We start from the raw sequence: 23,958 nt of genomic DNA, 5'->3' as shown, positions 1-23,958 counted from the left end.
ACAATAAAAGAGTTAAACTGCGCATAGCTCGCATAAGCTAAATAATCTATTCGAACTCAGAGCAAAAACAATAACACGAACGACGAGTTGAAGGAGTAGAATGCTGACTAATCATTGGAATTCAGAAGTTCAAATAACAAAACCTTACATAAAAGCAATCACCACAGAAGTAAAGAGAGAGAAGGAGCTAAAAATTTTTTAGCGTATTATTAGTCATCATGTCAACAGCTTAAAGCACATGTAAAGGAATTGACAAAAACAGTAGAAAAACAACCTATACAATTCTTCCGTAAAATTAGTAATCTAATTGAAAACCAAAGCAGGCGCACAAAAAACGAACAATAAGCTGGAGGTATATAAAACTCAAGAAGCTTTGCAAAAATCATCGGAAGCCAAACGTTCGAAACAGCAAACCTAAGATGAGGAAAACAATCTAATCTGAAAATCGATAGTAAAAGAAACAGACAGAATAGATTGTAAAACCGGACCAAAAATTAATTACAAGTTGGATGTATAGAGAACTCAAGAAGTTCTGGGAAAATCATTGGGAAAAAAACAGTCGAATCCCCCAGCCTAACAGAGGTACAACAATTCGCAGAAAGAGAAGGACCTCATTGATTCTTGCACATTATCAATCAGCGTGTGAACCAGCTAATATCACATTCAATAATTGTGAACCCACTATTTGAGAATCAAAAAGCTCAACCTAATGCTCAGAGTTTCCGAAAGCAGATAAAAAACTTGATTTTTATAACAATCAGTAAACAGTTTTAACCATTCACCAAGAGAGGCAAGCAGAAGATAGCAAAGTGAAAGCGCAGCTTAAAATCTCCACAATTTAAAGTAAACTTTAGTAACCAAAATTTGAACATGATAGCAATTGCTACCTCAATCACGTGAGCAGCAGCAGGTTATCAACTCCAGTAACACTCAGGTCAGAAAAAGACAAAGAGTTAAGCTAAACACGACTTGCAGAAAGCCAATAACCTATTCAAAATCAGAGCGAAAACAAAAACACGAACATGTTGGAGGTATAGAATAGAATAATCAGTGGAAAAATCATTGAAAGTCAGATATTCAAAACTCAAAACCTGACAAAAGCAATCACCACAGAAGTAGAGAAAGAAGGATCTCAATAATTTTAGCATATCATTAATCATCATGTGAACAGCTTAAATCATATTGAAAAAAATGAAAGAACAGTAGAAAAAAATCTATAAATGTCTTCAGAAAATTACTATTCTAATTGAAAACCACAGCGAGACCACAATAAAAGAAAGGATCAGCTGGAGGGATATAAAGCTCAAGAAGCCACGGAAAAATCATTGGAAGCCAAACGTTCGAAACAGCAAACCTAAGGTGAGGCAAAGAATTACCAAAAAAAAGGAAATCAGTCATTTTTAGAAATCATCAATCAGCATGTGAACAGCAAACATCACATTCAATTAATGTGAACCCACTTTTGGAAAAAAAGCTCAACTTTATGTCCACAATTTCCGTAAGCAGAAGAAATAACATTTCAGTTTCAAGCCGGTAAAAAGTGGTAGTCATTCATCACACAGCTCGCATAAGGTAAACAATCTATTCCAATTCAGAGCAAAAACAATAACACGAAAGACAAATTGGAGGTGTAGAATGCTGAATAATCTTTGGAAAAATCATTGTCAGAGTTCAAAATGATTCAGAAGTTCAAAAAACAAAACCTTTCATAAAAGCAATTACCACAGAAGTATAGAAAGGAGCTCAAAATTTTTAGCATATCAATTATCATGAGACGAACAGCTAAAATCACATTTAAAAAATCGACATCGACAAATCAATCTATACAATTCCTCCGTAAAATTAGTAATCTAATTCAAAACCAAAGCAAGAGCACAATAAAACAAACGATCAGCAGCAGGAGGTATATAAAACTCTGGAAAAATCAGTGCGACTCAAACATTCGAAACACCTAACCTACGATGAGGACAACAATTAGCAGGAAGAGAAGGACCTCATTAATTTTTTCACACGATCAGTCTGCATGTGAACAGCTAACTTCACATTTAATGAATTTGATAAACTTGGAAGCACTATTTAGGTAGCAAAAAAGCTCAACCTAATGTTCAAAAATTCCAAATGCAGATATAAGATTTGAGTTTGCTCAATCAGTAAACAGTGGTAATCATTCATCAGGAGTAGAAAAAACATCACAAACTGAAAGCGCAGCTTAAAATCTCCAGAATTTAAAGTAAACTTTATTAACCAAAATTTGAATATGATAGCAATTGATACCTCAATCACGTGAGCAGCAGCAGCTTATCAACTCCAGTAACAGTCATGTCAGAAAAAAGACAAAAGAGTTAAACTTAACACGACTTGCAGAAAGCCAATAATCTATTCAAAATCAGAGCGAAAACAAAAACACGAACATGTTGGAGGTATAGAATACAGAATAATCAGTGGAAAAATCATTGAAAGTCAGATATTCAAAACTCAAAACCTGACAAAAGCAATCACCACAGACGTAGAGAAAGAAGGATCTCGATAATTTTAGTATATCATTAATCATCATGTGAACAGCTTAAATCACATTGAAAAAAAATGAAAGAACAGTAGAAAAAATCTATAAATGTCTTCAGAAAATTACTAATCTAATTGAAAACCACAGCGAGACCACAATAAAAGGAAGGATCAGCTGAAGGGATATAAAACTCAAGAAGCTACGGAAAAATCATTGGAAGCCAAACGTTCGAAACAGCAAACCTAAGGTGAGGCAAACAATTACCAAAAAAAGGAAATCAGTCATTTTACACATCATCAATCAGCATGTGAACAGCTCACATCACATTCAATTAATGTGAACCAACTACTTTGGAAAAAAAAGCTCAACTTTATGTCCACAATTTCCGTAAGCAGAAGAAATAATTCAGTTTCAAGCCAGTAAAGAGTGGTAGTCATTCATCACACAGCTCGCATAAGGTATATAATCAATTCCAATTCAGAGCAAAAACAATAACACGAAAGACAAGTTGGAGGTGTAGAATGCTGAATAATCATTGGAAAAATCATTGTCAGAGTTCAAAATGAGTCAGAAGTTCAAAAAACAAAAACCTTTCAAAAAGCAATCACCACAAAAGTATAGAAAGGAGCTCAATATTTTTAGCATATCAATAATAACAATTCAGTTTCAAGCCAGTTAAGAGTGGTAGTCATTCATTACACAGCTCGCATAAGGTATATAATCAATTCCAATTCAGAGCAAAAACAATAACACGAAAGACAAGTTGGAGGTGTAGAATGCTGAATAATCTTTGGAAAAATCATTGTCAGAGTTCAAAATGATTCAGAAGTTCAAAAAACAAAACCTTTCATAAAAGCAATTACCACAGAAGTATAGAAAGGAGCTCAAAATTTTTAGCATATCAAAAATCATGAGACGAACAGCTAAAATCACATTTAAAAAATCGACATCGACAAATCAATCTATACAATTCCTCCGTAAAATTAGTACCCTAATTCAAAACCAAAGCAAGAGCACAACAAAACAAACGATCAGCAGGAGGTATATAAAACTCTTGAGAAATCAGTGCGACTCAAACATTCGAAACAACTAACCTAAGATGAGGACAACATTTAGCAGGAAGAGAAGGACCTCAATAATTTTCTCAAACAATCAGTCTGCATGTGAACAGCTAACTTCACATTTAATAAAATTGATAAATTTGGAAGCACTATTTAGGTAGCAAAAAAGCTCAACCTAATGTTCAAAAATTCCAAATGCAGATATAATATTTGAGTTTGCTCAATCAGTAAACTGTGGTAATCATTCATCAGGAGTAGAAAGAACATCACAAACTGAAAGCGCAGCTTAAAATCTCCAGAATTTAAAGTAAACTTTATTAACCAAAATTTGAATATGATAGCAATTGCTGCCTCAATCACGTGAGCAGCAGCAGCTTATCAACTCCAGTACCAGTCATGTCAGAAAAAAGACAAAAGAGTTAAACTTAACACGACTTGCAGAAAGCCAATAACCTATTAAAAATCAGAGCGAAAACAAAAACACGAACATGTTGGAGGTATAGAATAGAATAATCAGTGGAAAAATCATTGAAAGTCAGATATTCAAAACTCAAAACCTGACAAAAGCAATCACCACAGAAGTAGAGAAAGAAGGATCTCAATAATTTTAGCATATCATTAATCATCATGTGAACAGCTTAAATCATATTGAAAAAAATGAAAGAACAGTAGAAAAAAATCTATAAATGTCTTCAGAAAATTACTATTCTAATTGAAAACCACAGCGAGACCACAATAAAAGAAAGGATCAGCTGGAGGGATATAAAGCTCAAGAAGCCACGGAAAAATCATTGGAAGCCAAACGTTCGAAACAGCAAACCTAAGGTGAGGCAAAGAATTACCAAAAAAAAGGAAATCAGTCATTTTTAGAAATCATCAATCAGCATGTGAACAGCAAACATCACATTCAATTAATGTGAACCCACTTTTGGAAAAAAAGCTCAACTTTATGTCCACAATTTCCGTAAGCAGAAGAAATAATTCAGTTTCAAGCCAGTAAAGAATGGTAGTCATTCATCACACAGCTCGCATAAGTTATATAATCAATTCCAATTCAGAGCAAAAACAATAACACGAAAGACAAGTTGGAGGTGTAGAATGCTGAATAATCATTGGAAAAATCGTTGTCAGTGTTCAAAATGAGTCAGAAGTTCAAAAAACAAAAACCTTTCAAAAAAGCAATCACCACAAAAGTATAGAAAGGAGCTCAATATTTTTAGCATATCAATAATAACATTTCAGTTTCAAGCCAGTAAAAAGTGGTAGTCATTCATCACACAGCTCGCATAAGGTATATAATCAATTCCAATTCAGAGCAAAAACAATAACACGAAAGACAAGTTGCAGGTGTAGATTGCTGAATAATCTTTGGCAAAATCATTGTCAGAGTTCAAAATGAGTCAGAAGTTCAAAAAACAAAAACCTTTCATAAAAACAAACACCACAGAAGTATAGAAAGGAGCTTAATATTTTTAGCATATCAATAATCATGAGGCGAACAGCTAAAATCACATTTAAAAAATCGACATCGACAAATCAATCTATAAAAATCCTCCGTAAAAATAGTAATCTAATTCAAAACCAAAGCAAGAGCACAATAAAACAAACGATCAGCTGGAGGCATAGAAAACTCTGGAAAAATCAGTGCGACTCAAACATTCGAAACACCTAACCTAAGGTGAGGCAACAATTAGCAGGAAGAGAAGGACCTCATTAATTTTTTCAAACGATCAGTCTACATGCGAAGAGCTAACATCACATTCAATAAATTTGATAAATTTGGAAGCACTATTTAGGTAGCAAAAAAGCTCAACCTTATGTTCAAAAATTCCAAATGCAGATATAACATTTGAGTTTGCTCAATCAGTAAACAGTGGTAATCATTCATCAGGAGTAGAAAGAACATCACAAACTGAAAGCGCAGCTTAAAATCTCCACAATTTACAGTAAACTTTAGTAACCAAAATTTGAATATGATAGCAACTGCTACCTCAATAACGTGAGCAACAGCAGCTTATCAACTCCAGTAACAGTCATGTCAGAAAAAACACAAAAGAGTTAAACTTAACACGACTTGCAGAAAGCCAATAATCTATTCAAAATCGGAGCGAAAACAAAAACACGAACATGTTGGAGGTATAGAATACAGAATAATCAGTGGAAAAATCATTGAAAGTCAGATATTCAAAACTCAAAACCTGACAAAAGCAATCACCACAGAAGTAGAGAAAGAAGGATCTCGATAATTTTAGTATATCATTAATCATCATGTGAACAGCTTAAATCACATTGAAAAAAAATGAAAGAACAGTAGAAAAAATCTATAAATGTCTTCAGAAAATTACTAAACTAATTGGAAACCACAGCGAGACCACAATAAAAGGAAGGATCAGCTGGAGGGATATAAAACTCAAGAAGCTACGGAAAAATCATTGGAAGCCAAACGTTCGAAACAGCAAACCTAAGGTGAGGCAAACAATTACCAAAAAAAGGAAATCAGTCATTTTTACACATAATCAATCAGCATGTGAACAGCTAACATCACAATCAATTAATGTGAACCCACTATTTTGGAAAAAAAGCTCAACTTTATGTCCACAATTTCCGTTAGCAGAAGAAAAAATTCAGTTTCAAGCCATAAAGAGTGGTAGTCATTCATCACACATCTCGCATAAGGTAAATAATCTATTCCAATTCAGAGCAAAAACAATAACACGAAAGACAAGTTGGAGGTGTAGAATGCTGAATAATCTTTGGAAAAATCATTGTCAGAGTTCAAAATGAGTCAGAAGTTCAAAAAACAAAAAACTTGCATAAAAGCAATCACCACAGAAGTATAGAAAGGAGCTCAATATTTTTAGCATATCAATAATCATGAGGCGAACAGCTAAAATCACAATTAAAAAATCGACATCGACAAATCAATCTATAAAATTCCTCCGTAAAATTAGTAATCTAATTCAAAACCAAAGCAAGAGCACAATAAAACAAACGATCAGCTGGAGGCATATAAAACTCAGTGCAACTCAAACATTCGAAACACCTAACCTAAGGTGAGGACAACAATTAGCAGGAAGAAAAGGACCTCATTAATTTTTCAAACGATCAGTCCGCATGTGAAGAGCTAACATCACATTCAATAAATTTGATAAATTTGGAAGTACTATTTAGGTAGCAAAATAGAGCTAAACCTAATGTTCAAAAATTCCAAAAGCAGATATAACATTTGAGTTTGCTCAATCAGTAAACAGCGGTAATCATTCATCAGGAGTAGAAAGAACATCACAAATTGAAAGCGCAGCTTAAAATCTCCACAATCTAAAGTAAACTGCTGTAACCAAAATTTGAATATGATAGCAATTGCTACCTCAATCACGTGAGGAACAGCAGCCTATCAACTCCAGTAACATTCATGTCAGAAAAAAGAAAAAAGAGTTAAATTTAACACGACTTGCAGAAAGCCAATAATATATTCAAAATCAGAGGAAAAACAAAAATACGAACGACGAGGTATAGAATACTGAATAATCTGTGGAAAAATCATTGAAAGTCAGAAATTCAAAACTCAAAGCCTGACATAAAAGCAATCACCACAGAAGTACAGAGAGATAGATCTCAATAATTTTAGCATATAATTAATTATCGTGTGAACAGCTACAATCACAGGCAAAGTAGAAAAACAATCTACAAAAGTCTTCCGAAAATTAGTAATCTAATTGAAAATCAAAGCAAGACCACAATAAAATGAACGATCGGCTGGAGTGACATAGCACTCAAGAAGCTATGGAAAAATCATAGGAAGCCAAACGTTCGAAACAGCAAACTTAAGATGAGGAAGGCAACTACCAAAAAACAAAAAGAAGGAAATCAGTCATTTTTGCTTATCATCAATCAGCACGTGAACAGCTAATATCACTTTCAATTATTGTGAACCTACTATTTTTGAATAAAATAGCTCAACCTTATGTCAACAATTTTTGTAAGCAGAAGAAAAAACATTTCAGTTTAAAGCCAGTAAAGAGTGGTAGTCATTCATCAGGAGTAGCAACTAGAATATCGCAAACTGAACGTGCAGCTTATTAACATCTCCATGATGTGAAAAATTAAACTTCCATAAACGAATATGGCAGTACCACTCAATGTCAGCAGCAAGGGCAGCTTGCCAACTTCAGTTATAATGATGACAGAAAAGGGACAATAAAAGAATTAAACTGCACACAGCTCCCATAAGATAAATAACCCTTTCAAATTCAGAGCAGAAACAAAAACACAAAAAGCGAGTTCAAAAAACAAAACATTTCATAAAAGCAATTACCACAGAAGTATAGAAAGGAGCTCAATATTTTTAGCTTATCAATAATCATCATGCGAACAGATAAAATCAAAATTAAAAAATGACAGGGACAAAATTATCTATACAAATCTTCCGTAAAATTAGTTATATAATTCAAAAACAAAGCAAGAGCACAATAAAACGAGCGATCAGCTGGAGATATATAAAACTGGAAAAATCAGTGGGACTCAGACATTGGAAACACCACACCTAAGATGCAGACAACAATTAGCAGAAGAAGGACCGCATTAGTTTCTGCACATGATCAGCATGTGAACAGCTAACTTGACGTTCAATAAATTTGGAAAATTTGAAACCACTATTTGGGAAGCTAAAAAGAGCACAGCCCAATGTTCACAAATTGCAAAAGCAGAAGATATAACATATGAGTTTCCTCAATCAGTAAACAATGGTATTTAAAAAATGAAAGGGACAAAAACAATCTATACAGTTCTTCCGTAAAATTAGTTATATAATTCAAAAACAAAGCAAGAGCACAATAAAACGAACGATCAGCTGGAGGTATATAAAAATCTGGAAAAATCAGAATGACTCAAACATTCGAAACACCAAATCTAAGATGCAGAAAACCTAGCAGAAAGAGAAGGACCTCATTATTTTTTCGCACATGATCAATCAGCATGTGAACAGCTAACTTCACATTCAATAAATTTGGAAAATTTGAAACCACTATTTGGGAAGCTAAAAAGAGCACAGCCAAATGTTCACAAATTGCAAAAGCAGAAGATATAACATTTGAGTTTCCTCAATCAGTAATTAGGGTAATTAAAAATGAATTAGGGTAATCAATCAGGGTAATTAAAAAAAGACAGGGAAAAAAACAATCTATACAATTCTTCCGTAAAATTAGTTATCTAATTCAAAAACAAAGCAAGAGCACAATAAAACGAACGATCAGCTGTAGATATATAAAACTGGATAAATCAGTGGGAATCAGACATTGGAAACACCACACCTAAAATGCGGACAACAATTAGCAGGGCCGCATTAGTTTTTGCACATGATCAGCATGTGAACAGCTAACTTCACAATCAAAAAATTTGTAAAATTTGAAACAACTATTTGGGAAGCTAAAAAGAGCACAAACCAATGTTCACAAATTGCAAAAGCAGAAGATAGAACATAGTAATTAGGGTAACTCATTCATCAGGAGTAGCCAGTGCAACATCGCCAGTAGCCTCTACATAGCCAGTATCTTCTACAATGTGATAAATTAGACAGCCATAACCGAATATGACAGCACTATTCAACTGAATCATGTCAGCAGCAAGATCAGCTTACCAACTCTGGAAAAATCAGTGGGACTCAAACACTCGAAACAGCAACTTTAAGATGCGGACAATTAGCAGAAAGAGAAGGACCTCGATAATTGTTGCACATGATCAATCAGCATGTGAACAGCTATAATCACTAAAATCGAAAACATTATTTGGGAAGCCAAAAGAGCTCAACCTAATGTTCACAAATTCCAAAAGCAGAAGATGAAACATTTGAGTTTCCTCAATCAGTAAACAGCGGTTATCATTCATCAGGAGCAGCAGGTATAACTGATCATGCGGCTTGATAACATCTCCATAATGTGATAAAAAAACTGCCGTAATCAAACATTGAATATGTTCAACTCAATCATGTCAGCAGTAAGAGCAGCTTACCAACTCCAGTTAAAATCTTATAAAAACTGCCAGAAGCAAAAGAATACAAAAGTCTTCATCAGCATGTGAACAGCTAACATGAAATTCAATAAAATGTGAACTCGCTATTTGGAAATCAAAAAGAGCTCAACCAAATTTACATAATTTCCGAAAGCAGATGTAAATTAATACTTGAGTTCGCACACAACATCCCAAACTGAAGGCGCAGCTCGAAAACCTCTCCATAATGTGATAAATTGAACAGCTGTAACCAAATCTTGAACATGATGGCAATTTTCAACTGAATTATGTCACCAGCAAGAGCTGCCTACAAACACCAATTACAATCTAGTCAAAAAGGATACAAGAGTAAACAACCTAAACACGTCATGTGTAAAATTAATATAATTTAAAACCTGGCCATAAAATTACAAGTTGGATGAGTAGAAAACTCAAGAAGCTATGGGACCTTAGGTTATTCAACCTTAAAGACTGAATAGGCTATGTGGAAATCACTAGGAAAACATTTACCAAAATAGTACAAAAATAAAAAGCTCAGTAACTTATGCATATCATCAATCAGCATGTGAACATCTAACATGAAATTCAATTAAATGTAAACTCGCTCTTTGTAAATCAAATACGACCTCATTTAAAATTTCATAATTTCCGAAAGCAGATGTAAAATTTGAGACATGATTTTGAACACATCCCAAACTGAAGGCCCAGCTCGAAAAAATCTCCGTAATGTGATAAATTCAACAGCTGTAACCAAATCCCGAATATGAGCTTCCTACAAACACCAATTACAATCCAGTCAGAAAAATGATATTGGAGAAAACAACCTAAAAACGTCATGCGTAAAGTTAATATAATTTAAAACCTGGCCATAAATTGAAATATCACGAAATAAACACTAGAGAAGACAATCGTCTAGTGGGTTACCGATTTAATCAACCTAAGCGCGAAAACAATTAAGTTAATATCAGACACTGATTTCAAATCACTAGTCATAGTAGCAAGTACAAATCATCATTCTGAAAATGTATTGAAAAGAAGAATTAGATGTAAATTATTGTAAAATTAAATGTAGGCAAAGCCAAACAAAAAATGAAGCACAATTGTGAGGCACCAATTCATGAAGCACAATCTTGGGCTGAAAAAATAGATAAAAATAGATAAATCATTGCAGCAGCAAGTTGAAACAACGAGCCAAAAGTAACAGCCAATTATCGTCTGGGTGATTTAAAATTTAAACCATCTGAGAGCAAAGAAACTGATTCATGTCAAAAACTTACTTCAAATCAATGTACAAAGTAGCGAGCACAGATCATTATTATGTACTAATTTGTTTGGCTAAGGCAGCAGAGACAATACAAACAAAAGTTTATGAAACTATTGGCCATTGTAATGAAAACTGCTGACAAAAAAACAAAAATAAAGCAAAATCTTGAAGCATCACATTAAGACGGACCCTCCCTGACAGGAGATTTAGAAGACGAGACCATAGACGCTTCATCAAATATCTACGAAAACATCGGAGCAGCAAGTTCAAATATCACGAAATAAACACTACAGAAAACAATCGTCTAGTGGGTTACCGATTTCTTCAACCTAAGCGCGAAAACAATCATCAGACACTGATTTCAAATCACTAGTCATAGTAGCAAGTACAAATCATCATTCTGAAAATGTATTGAAAAGAAGAATTAGATGTAAATTATTGTAAAATTAAATGTAGGCAAAGCCAAACAAAAAATGAAGCTCCATTGTGAAGCACCAATTTATGAAGCACAATCTTGGGCTGAAAAAATAGATAAAAATAGATAAAAAATCATCAGGAGCAGCAGGTATAACTGATCTTGCGGCTTAATAACATCTCCATAATGTGATAAAATAAACTGCCGTAATCAAACATTGAATATGTTCAACTCAATCATGTCAGCAGTAAGAGCAGCTTACCAACTCCAGTTAAAATCTCATAAAAACTGCCAGAAGCAAAAGCCTACAAAGTTCTTGACTAAAAGCCATATATTCTAAAACCAGACCAGGACATAAAAATTTGGATTGATAGAGAACTCAAGAATCAATGTAAGCCATGTGTCCGAAACACTAAAATTAAGATGAGGACAACAATTGCTAAAAAAGTGTAGAAAGAGAAGGACCTCAGTAATTTTTGCGCATTATCAATCAGCATGGGAACAGCTGACATCACATTCAATAACTGTGAACCCACTATTCGAGAATCAAAACCTCAACCTAATGCTAAGAGTTTCCAAAAGCAGATAAAAAACTTGAGTTTTATAACAATCAGTAAACAGTTTTAACCATTCACCAAGAGAGGCAAGCAGAAGATAACAAAGTTAAGTCTTAGCCTGAAACTATCTCTATTGTGGTAGATTAAACTCCCGTAAAAGGACTTTGAATATTGTGAAACACATTACAAACCAATTGTCTCAGCAGCAAGAGCACTTAACCAACGCCAGGTATAATCTATTCAGAACATGGACATCCCGAAAAACAATCTACAGACTTCATGAATAAGGTTAACAATCTATTTTGCAACTAGAGCGAAAAAATTAAGACAACGATTAGCTGGAGTTTTAAAGATGAGCTATGGGGAAATCACCAGGAAAGCATTTTCCAAAATAGTACAAAAAAAGAACTAAGTCACTTATGCACATCATCAATCAGCATGTGAACAGCTAACATGAAATTCAATAAAATGTGAACTCGCTATTTGGAAATCAAAAAGAAGTCAACCAAATTTACATAATTTCCGAAAGCAGATGTAAATTAATACTTGAGTTCGCACACAACATCCCAAACTGAAGGCGCAGCTCGAAAACATCTCCATAAGGTGATAAATTGAACAGCTGTAACCAAATCTTGAACATGATGGCAATTTTCAACTGAATTATGTCACCAGCAAGAGCTGCCTACGAACACCAATTACAATCTAGTCAAAAATGATACAAGAGTAAACAACCTAAACACGTCATGTGCAAAGTTAATATAATTTAAAACCTGGTCATAAAATTACAAGTTGGATGAGTAGAAAACTCAAGAAGCTATGGGACCTTAGGTTATTCAACCTTAAAGACTGAATAGGCTATGTGGAAATCACTAGGAAAACATTTACCAAAAAAGTACAAAAATAAAAAGCTCAGTAACTTATGCACATCATCAAACAGCATGTGAACAGCTAACATGAAATTCAATTAAATGTAAACTCGCTCTTTGTAAATCAAATACGAGCTCATTTAAATTTTCATAATTTCCGAAAGCAGATGTAAAATTTGAGACATGATTTTGAACACATCACAAACTGAAGGCCCAGCTCGAAAAAATCTCCGTAATGTGATAAATTCAACAGCTGTAACCAAATCCCGAATATGAGCTTCCTACAAACACCAATTACAATCCAGTCAGAAAAATGATATTGGAGAAAACAACCTAAAAACGTCATGCGTAAAGTTAATATAATTTAAAACCTGGCCATAAATTGAAATATCACGAAATAAACACTAGAGAAGACAATAGTCTAGTGGGTTACCGATTTAATCAACCTAAGCGCGAAAACAATTAAGTTAATATCAGACACTGATTTCAAATCACTAGTCATAGTAGCAAGTACAAATCATCATTCTGAAAATGTATTGAAAAGAAGAATTAGATGTAAATTATTGTAAAATTAAATGTAGGCAAAGCCAAACAAAAAATGAAGCACAATTGTGAGGCACCAATTCATGAAGCACAATCTTGGGCTGAAAAAATAGATAAAAATAGATAAATCATTGCAGCAGCAAGTTGAAACAACGAGCCAAAAGTAACAGCCAATTATCGTCTGGGTGATTTAAAATTTAAACCATCTGAGAGCAAAGAAACTGATTCATGTCAAAAACTTACTTCAAATCAATGTACAAAGTAGCGAGCACAGATCATTATTATGTACTAATTTGTTTGGCTAAGGCAGCAGAGACAATACAAACAAAAGTTTATGAAACTATTGGCCATTGTAATGAAAACTGATGACAAACAAACAAAAATAAAGCAAAATCTTGAAGCATCACATTAAGACGAACCCTCCCTGACAGGAGATTTAGAAGATGAGACCATAGACGCTTCATCAAATATCTACGAAAACATCGGAGCAGCAAGTTCAAATATCACGAAATAAACACTACAGAAAACAATCGTCTAGTGGGTTACCGATTTCTTCAACCTAAGCGCGAAAACAATCATCAGACACTGATTCCAAATCACTAGTCAAAGTAGCAAGTACAAATCATCATTCTGAAAATGTTTTGGAAAAAATTAGATGTAAATTATTGTACAATTAAATGTATGCAAAGCCAAACAATGAAGCTCCATTGTGAGGCACCAAATTATGAAGCACAAACTTGGACTGAAAAAAATAGATTCAAATTTTCGAAATTTTTCTCAAATATCAAAAACATTGCAGCAGCAGGCTCAAACGAACAAAAACTAGAATAATTATTGTCCGGGTGATTAAAAATTTCATCCATCTGAGATCAAAGAAACCGATTAATCTCAAAAACTGATTTCAAATCGATGGTCATAATAGCAGATCATCATTATGAATTAATTTGTGTGGCTAAACCAGCAGAAACAATACAAACAAAAAGTTTATATAAAAATATTGTTCATTGTAATGAAAAAATGAAAGACAAACAAACAGAAATGACGCAAAACCTTGAAGCATGACATTGAGAGGCACCCTCTCTGAGAGGAGATTTAGGAGATGAGACCATAGACACTTCATCAAATATCAAGGAAAACATTGGGGCAGCAAGTTGATATATCACGAAATAAACACTACAGAAGACAATCGTCTAGTGGGTTACCGATTTCATCAACCTAAGCGCGAAAACAATCATCAGACACTGATTCCAAATCACTAGTCATAGTAGCAAGTACAAATCATAATTCTGAAAATGTCTTGAAAAGAAGAATTACAAGTAAATTATTGAAAAATCAATTGTATGCAAAACCAAATAAAATGAAGCTCCATTTTGAGGCACCAAATTATGAAGCACAAACTTGACTGAAAAAACAGATTCAATTTTTTTTCTAAAACCGAAATCATTTTTTTTGGACTTGGAAACAAAGAACCGAAAGCTGCAGAAAATTATCGTCTTGATGATTTAAAATTTAACCCATCTGAGAGCAAAGAAACTTTAACCCATCAGCAGCAAGTTGAAACAACGAACCGAAAGCTGCAGAAAATTATCGTCTTGATGATTTAAAATTTAACCCATCTGAGAGCAAAGAAACTGATTCATGTCAAAAACTGATTTCAAATCAAGGTACAAAGTAGCGAGCACAGATCACCAACATGTACTAATTTGTTTGGCTAAGGTAGCAGAAACAATACAAACAAAAGTTTATGAAACTATTGGTCATTGTAATGAAAATTGAAAGACAAACAAAAAAAAAGCAAAACCTTGAAGCATCACATTAAGAGGACCCTCCCTGGCAGATTTAGAGATTTAGAAGATAAAACCATAGACGTTTCATCAAATATCAAGGAAAACATTAGAGCAGCAAGTTGAAACATCACGTAATAAACCTTAAAGAAGACAATCGTCTACTGGGTTACCGATTTCATCAACCTAAGCGCAAAAACAAACATGTAAATATCAGACACTGAATTCAAATCACTATTCATAGTAGCAAGTACAAATCATCATTTTGAAAATGTGTTTAAAAAAAGGATAAGATGCAAACTATCATAAAATTAAAAGTATGCAAAGCCAAACAACAACTGAAGCTCCATTGTGAGGTACGAATTTATGAAGCACATTCTTGGAATGAGAAAAATGAAATTTTCGAAATTTTTCTCAAATATTAAAAACATTGAGGCAGCACGCTTAAACAAAGAACCATAAGTAAGAAGATTATTGTCTGGGTGATTAAAAATTTCATCCATCTGAGAGCAAGGAAACTGATTAATTTCAAAAACTGATTTCAAATCGATGGTCAAATAGCAGATCATCATTAGGAATTAATTTGTTTGGCTAAGCCAGCAGAAACAATACAAACAAAAAGTTTATAAAAATATTGGTCATTGTAATGAAAAATGAAAGACAAATGAACAAAAATGACGCAAAACCTTGAAGCATCACATTGAGAGGCACCCTCTCTGAGAGGAGACTTATAAGATGAGACCATAGACGCTTCATCAAACATCAAGGAAAACATTGGGGCAGCAAGTTGAAATATCACGAAAAAACACTACAGAAGACAATCGTCTAGTGGGTTACCGATTTCAACCTAAGCGCGATAACAATCATGTTATTATCTGACACTGATTTCAAATCAAGAGTCATAGTAGCAAGTACAAATCGTCATTCTGAAAATGTTTTGAAAAGAATTAGATGTAAATTGTTGTAAAATCAATTGTACGCAAAGCCAAACAAAATGAAGCTCCATTTTGAGGCACCAAATTATGAAGCACAAACTTGGACTGAAAAAATAGATTCAATTTTTTTTTCTAAAATCGAAATCATTGCAGCAGCAAGTTGAAACATCGAACCAAAAGTAACAGATAATTATCGTCTTGGTGATTTAAAATTTACACCATCTGAGAGCAAAGACTGATTCATGTCAAAAACTGATTTCAAATCAAGGTACAAAGTAGCGAGCACAGATCATCAATATGTACTAATTTGTTTGGCTAAGGCAGCAGAAACATTACAAAAAAAGGTTTATGAAACTATTGGTCATTGTAATGAAAATTGAAAGACAAACAAACAAAAAAAAAGCAAAACCTTGAAGCAGCACATTAGGATGTACCCTCCCCGAGAGGAGATTTAGAAGATGAGACCACAGACGCTCCTTCAAATATCAAGGAAAACATTGGAGCAGCCAGTTGAAACATCACGAAATAAACATTACAGAAGACAGTCGTCTACTGGGTTACCGATTTCATCAACCTAAGCGCAAAAACAAACATGTTAATATCAGACACTGAATTCAAATCACTATTCATAGTAGCAAGTACAAATCATCATTTTGAAAATGTGTTTAAAAAGAAGAATAAGATGCACACTATCATAGAATTAATTGTATGCAAAGCCAAACAACAAATGAAGCTCCATTGTGAGGCACGAATTTATGAAGCACAAAATTGGACTGAAAAATATTCATTTTTTTTTCAAAAATCGAAATCATCGCAGCAGCAAGTTGAAACAACGAACCAAAAGTAACATAATTATAGTCTGGGTGATTTAAAATTTAAACCATCTGAGAGCAAAAAAACTGATTCAAGTCAAAAACTGATTTCAAAACAATGTACAAAGTAGCAAGCACAGATCATCATTTTGTAGTAATTTGCTTGGCTAAGTCAGCAGAAACAAGACAAATAAAAGTTTGAAATTAATGGTAATTGTAATGAAAATTGAAAGACAAACAAACAAAAATAAAGCAAAACCTTGAAGCAGCACATTAGGATGTACCCTCCCCGAGAGGAGATTTAGAAGATGAGACCACAGAAGCTCCATCAAATATCAAGGAAAACATTGGAGCAGCCAGTTGAAACATCACGAAATAAACATTACAGAAGACAATCGTCTACTGGGTTACCGATTTCATCAACCTAAGCGCAAACACAAACAAGTTAATATCAGACAATTAATTCAAATCACTATTCATAGTAGCAAGTACAAATCATCATTTTGAAAATGTGTTTAAAAAGAAGGACAAGATGCAAACTATCATAAAATTAATTGTATGCAAAGCCAAACAACAATTGAAGCTCTACTGTGAGGTACGAATTTATGAAGCACAATCTTGGACTGAGAAAAATGAAATTTTCGAAAATTTTCTCAAATATCAAAAACATTGAGGCAGCACGCTTAAACAAACAACCATAAGTAAGAAGATTATTGTCTGGGTGATTAAAAAATTCATCCATCAGAGAGCAAAGAAACTGATTAATTTCAAAAACTGATTTCAAATCGATGGTCATAATAGCAGATCATCATTAGGCATTAATTTGTTTGGCTAAACCAGCAGAAACAACACAAACAAAAAGTTTAGAAAAATATTGTTCATTGTAAAGAAAAAATGAAAGACAAATGAACAAAAATGACGCAAAACCTTGAAGTATCACATTGAGAGGCACCCTCTCTGAGAGGAGATTTAGAAGATAAGACCATAGACGCTTCATCAAATATCAAGGAAAACATTGGGGCAGCAAATTGAAATATCACGAACTAAATTCTGCAGAATGAGACCAACATGTCAAACTAAATTGTTTGGCTAAGGCAGAAGAATCAATACAAACAAAGTTATTGTAAAACTATCTGCAAGAAAGGAAGATGAGGCAGTTGGAGACTTAAGGTAACTTAACTTAGCAAGTATAGATAGATCATCATTATGAGCTAATTTGACTAATTCGAATCAAGGGTCATAGTAGCAAGTATAGATCATCATTATGAGCTAATTTGTTTGGTTAAGGCAGAACAACCAATACAAAAGCCATTGAAAAATTATTGGTCATTGCAATGAAAATTGAAAAAAGCCACAAACAAACAAAATTGAAGTAAACACTTGAAATTTCGCATGAAGACGCACCCTCCCTGACAGGAAAATTAGAAGATGAGACAAAGAATACTTTACCAAATATCAAGAAAAATTATGGAGCAGCAAATTGAAAAATCACGAACTAAATACTGCAGAAAAAACTCTAGGTGGTTAACGATTTCATCCAACTAAGCGCAAAAAACGCGTAAATGTCAGAAACAGATCACGAACTCAAGACTAAAAGATGATTATCCTCACGATTCTAATAAAATTGAACCACTTGAGGTCAGGGAATTCATTAAAATCGGAGTGACTTCAAATGATTAGGACATGTTAACAAGTAGATCAATTTTCCATCTAATTTTTGAAAAGGCACAAAAATAACATGGAGAAATGTAATGAAAAGACATTGGTCCATCAATTCGAAAAACAAAGCAAAAAAACGTACAAAAAGAAGCACATTAGAAAACAAATTTAACATTAAAAAAATGCGGATTTAAAAACGAGGCTATTTGACGTTTTATAAGAATCAGAAAGCAGAGATATTGCACAATGTTGAAACGTCACCGATTAAAGAAAAAAGCTGATCATCCTCTAGAAGATAATGAAAGTACTAAACTTCAGAGCAAAGAATTCAAATACATCACACTCATTTTAAATCAAGAAACAGTAGCAAGTATAAACCATATAATTGAACTAATTCGCCAGGCCAACGCAGAAAAACAATACATACAAGAAGTTAATTTTGAAAGTATTCTTCCCTTCAACGAAAAAAGAAAAAACCAAAAAAAACAAATGGAGCAAAAACTTTGAGGATCACCAAAATGAAGCTCCATAATAGAACTGCCAAAAAAAAAGTAGATGAGACCATTTGATGGCTCACCAAATATCAATATTGGATGAGCATATTAAACAGCCGACTCACATCGAGCAAATTTCTCTCAAACCGACGGCGAGCTTTTGGCTTAGGTAGTAGTCAGCTGGGTCTTATGTAAGCTAGCATAGGGGGCGGTGTTGGGGAGCGATCAGGGGGGAGGAGTAGAGCTGGACCAGAGGGATGGGCATGACCGAGGGCGGCCGAACTTTTTATATGAAGGACCACTCGACAAACAATAAAATCGACTCCTGAAAACGTTTTTGTGGATCTTATTCTTAGACCTCTAGAGTGCTCAGAACTCAATGTACTCCCAGCTTTACCAGTTTTTCCCACGTGAGAGCCAAGAAACTTAATTATTTCAGACTGATTGTAAATCATTAGTCATAGTAGCAAGTACATACCATCAATTTGAAACAAACAGATTTAGGGGTAGTGCTGGACGAGAGGGATGGGGATAACCGAAAGCGATCAACCTTTTGATATTCAGAACCGCTCGTCAAAAAATGAAATCGTCCCTTGGAAACGTTTTTGAAACTTATTCAAAGACCTCTACAGTAAAATTATTGGAGCAAAAATTAATCCGCGTGAGAGCAACAAAATTGTTTCATGTCAGAAACTGATTTCAAATAAATGGCCATAGTAGCAGGTATCAACATGTCAAACTAAATTGTTTGGCTAAGGCAGAAGAATCTATACAAACAAAGTTGATATATAACTATTTGCAAAAAAAAAAGAAGATGAGACAGTTGGAGATTTAAGATGCGACAGTCTGAGATTAGACTTGCTGCTGCAAACAAACTGCTTCATTTTAGAAACTAATTTCGAATCAACGGTCACAGTAGCAAGTACAGATCATCATTATGAACAAATTTATTTAGCTAAGGCAGAACAACCAATACAAAAGCTATTGTAAAATTATTGGTCCTTGCAATGAAAATTGAAAAAGCCACAAAAAAATGAAATAAACGCAATAAAGGTATCGCAATAAAACAAACCCTCCCTGACAGGAGAACTAGAAGATGAGATAGAGGACGCTTGATCAAATATCAAGAAAAACTTTATCAACTTTATCAAGAAGATCAAATATCAAGAAAACAAAGTTAATGTATAACTATTTGCAAAAAAACGAAGATGAGACAGTTGGAGACTTAAGATGCGACAGTCTGAGATTGGACTTGCTGCTGCAAACAAACTGCTTCATGTCAGAAACTAATTTCGAATCAAGGGTCATAGTAGCAAGTACAGATCATCATTATGAACACATTTATTTAGCTAAGGCAGAACAACCAATACAAAAGCTATTGTAAAATTATTGATCCTTGCAATGAAAATTGAAAAAGCCACAAAAAAAAAGAAATAAACGCAACAAAGGTATCGCAATAAAACAAACCCTCCCTGACAGGAGAACTAGAAGATGAGATAGAGGACGCTTGATCAAATATGAAGAAAAACTTTGGAACAGCAAGCTGAAACATCACGAACTATACACTGCAGAAAACAACCGTCTAGGTGGTTAACGATTTCATCCACCTAAGCACAATGAAACGCCCTAATGTCAAACACATCACGAACTAAGAATTTTCATTAATATTGGAAAGTGATTTAAAATGACTTACAAGTAGATCGTTCTTTTCAACTTTTTTTAAAAGGCAGAAAAATAATATGGAGAAATATAATACAAATATATTGGTCCATCAAAAATAAAGTCACAAAACGAGCAAGAAAGAAGCATATTAGAAAAACAAATATAATATTCGAATAGATAAAAATGCCAATTTGAAAACGAGGCGATTTGACGTTTTATAAGAATCAAAAAGCAGAGATATCGCAAAACGTTGAAACGTCATCAGCTAAAGAAAAAAGCTGATTACCCTCAAGATAATAATGAAAGTAATCAACCTAAGTGCAAAAAATTCAAATACATCAGAGACTGATAAAGAAAGTAGCAAATATACACCAAATTTTAGAGCTGATTCGTGTAGCCAACGCAGAAAAACAATAAATACAGGAAGTTGATGTAAAAATTATTGGTCCCTAAAACGAAAAAACAAAAACACAAACTGGGCCGAAAATTTAACCATAACATAATGACGCTGCATATTAGAACTTCAAAAATAGAAGATAAGACCATTTGATGCTTCACCAATATGAAACACATTGGGGTAGCATGTTCAAACAACCGACTAACGTCGGGCAAATTTCTCTCAAACGACCGGCGAGCAGTTGGCTCAGGTAGTAGCAAGCTGTGTCTTATGTATGCTAGCATTAGGTGGGTTGGGGAGTGATGGGGACGACAGGGGTGACGAGAGGGGTGGGGATGACAGAGGGCGGTCAAACTTTTTATATTAAGAACCACTCGTGAAACAATGAAATCGTCCTGAAAATGGTTTTGGTGAATCTCATTCTTAGAGACCTCTAGAGTGCTTAGAACTTAATGTCCTCCTGACCTTACCAGTTTTTTCGGTTTTTGAGGACGAGAAGTTATAAAGGACAGGCAGAAAGTACATAGTAGCAAGTACAAATAATTATTTTGAACTAAATTCTTTCAAAAACTCAGAAGCATTAGATGCAAGAAATTGCAGAACATCATTCGTCCGTTAAGTGAAAACTAGACAACAAAAAGAAAAATGAAGCCCATCTTATGAAGCACCATCTCGGACTGCAAAAATTAGATGAGATTCTTTGACGATGTTTAGCCGATTATTCTGTAGATGGTGAGAAAATTAACCCACTTGCGAGCAAAGAAGTTGAATAGTAAAAATTATTATTTCAAACAAAAATGGTTGATCAAAGCAGAAGAAAGATCACTTACAAGTTAGTTGTTTTTGGTCCTTGAAATAAAATTTTATAACGCAACAAAATAAACGAAAATGAAGCACTATTAATTTGAGTCCGGCTTCTGAAGACGAGCGGTTGTTATACGCTGTATGCAAACAACCAGTACCGAGCCTCCCGGTCATTTTATTTTTCCATAACCAGTTTAAGTCATCACTATTTTGACTTACCATTCCAATTCCGCTTACGCAGCTTGTAGGCACAGCTTTGCGCATTCTCTAACGAGTCAAAAACTGCTTGAACACGTTTTTGTTCACTCTTCTCGTTTGGTTTAGCATGAAATTCCTTCCAGTTTTCGAGACCTGCAAAAGAACTGAAGCCAATACCGCCTTGATTATTAAAATATCAATGCAATCAGAGGGAACTGTTTCCCTTTCGAAAAGTAGCCTTTATTAAAAACCAAATGCCGTCTGATATACGACTTACTGCTCTCATAAGAAGGGCGAGCTTATGATTCTATCATTACTATCTATATAGGGAAGAATTTGAAAGATCCCGAGAATTCCGCGTTCTTTATTGACTAACGAGTTGATTAAAGTTGCGCAATCCAATTATTTTAAACCCGTTCGATTTAAATTTTTGAGGCAGTGAAGTGAAGCAAAACATCGCGAGCAATAGAGCTGAGGAGATACAATTTTGAGCAAAGATGCAGAACATGCGTTAGCGCTTCGCTTCGTGATGTAATGTTTCTCTATCGGTAATTATTTTCAGAATGCCATGCCAGCCTGAAGCATGAGAAACCTTCTCATTTATCTGTCTGACGCTGACGCTGATGTCCGGCGCGATTAAAAGTAGGACGTTCTATCCATTACTAAATAGGAAAAACAAGCTCACTGCCTTAGTCATTTAACGCAGAGTAAGATATATTTTCATTTTGGAAAAAAACAGTTGAACTCATTCTCAACTAGTCCAATGACTGTGAGCACCTTAACACACTTTACTATATGGTAGAAAAGGAAACACTTCCCTCTAATTTAATTTAAGAATGTGAAAGTGCAATCCAACCTGATGAGACTCTTGATAACAGGTGTCGGTGTGGCGTCTGAAAAGCCACTCACGATCACAGTCCGTCCTCGTTTTTCAATCATTTCAACAGATGACACTCACGTTGTCCAATTATATTTCATTTACATCAAGGCAAATCTGAAATGACACTTTTGTTTCAATTTTTTTAAACCAAAATTACCTGATACAGTTTGAGTTCGAAATGACTAAAAGGATATTTTAAAAATTTACTAATCAATTTAAAACATAAGTACCAAATAGGAGAGGCAACAGAAATTCTTTGAACTTTCGTATCCAAACAGAGTCAACAACAGCGTAAATTTTTAGAAATGAAAACAATTCACAGGAAAAATTTCAACATTAATTTCATTCAAATCAACTCCAGCAAACATATCTCAAGTAAAGAAAAAAATTGATGAGCAAAGGTTTGTTTTTCCTTGAATATATGCAATTGTGGGGCATGTGCCTACATAATAATAATTTCGCAAACATTTGCACCAATTTTGAAGCAAATGTTCAAAATTTTTGCTATTATAACTTTCTTAAAAAGTTTAAGAGCCTTCTAGATTTTAATCACACTTGCGATATGTTCTTTGCTGGAGTTTGACTGAAGCGGGTTGATTTGAAATATTAACGTTGAAAATTTTTCTGTGATTTGTTTTCAATTTTCAACAAATTTACGCTTTTGTTGAGTGTTCAGATACCACAACAGATTTAATTTGAAAAACAATCAAATAAATCACGATCCAAAATGATGAAATTTTTTGTGCAATAATATAAAAGGTAGTGCTAGAGAGGTATAAAAAAGCTGGCATTAGCTTCTGACTAATGCAAAAAATCTACCCGAATTGAAGAGCAGACAATGTATGCACAGCACATTTGATTTGGCAAATCACAGAACTACCGACAGTACTATCAATTTAACGCCAATGAAGTACTCAGCAAAAAAGTAAACTCAAACCAAAACTACGCTTTACTCCAAAACAAAAGCAATATGTTTAACAGTCATAAGAATTAGAACAGATTAGGATTAGAAGTAATTAGAAGAATTAAACAGTCTCTTCAAGCAGAAGCCTAAACATAGATGCCACTACTCATTCATACTCTGAGAAAGGAAGTGATCTAAAATGTTGGAAAGAGAA

The 23,958-nt window shown here is 34.0% G+C and overlaps 1 protein-coding gene across 1 annotated transcript in view; it reads right to left on the bottom strand.

Annotated features, from left to right (window-relative positions):
* LOC142352992 (RNA-binding protein 28-like) overlaps positions 1-22,950 on the bottom strand; it is a 133,119-nt gene extending 110,169 nt beyond the window's left edge. Inside the window, exons 1-2 of the mRNA XM_075405161.1 lie at positions 22,817-22,950; positions 21,982-22,124 (exon numbers count right to left, since the gene is read on the bottom strand). Coding sequence (XP_075261276.1) covers positions 21,982-22,124; positions 22,817-22,899 — 226 coding nt within the window. The 5' untranslated portion in view covers positions 22,900-22,950. The remainder of the gene's footprint in view (positions 1-21,981; positions 22,125-22,816) is intronic.
* Between the last annotated feature and the right edge of the window lie 1,008 nt (positions 22,951-23,958).

This window comes from Convolutriloba macropyga, chromosome 14, assembly GCF_964194025.1.
Source record: "Convolutriloba macropyga chromosome 14, txConMacr16.3, whole genome shotgun sequence".
In the NCBI taxonomy this organism is placed as follows: Eukaryota; Metazoa; Xenacoelomorpha; order Acoela; family Convolutidae; genus Convolutriloba; species Convolutriloba macropyga.
This window is presented reverse-complemented; position numbering and strand designations above follow the sequence as displayed.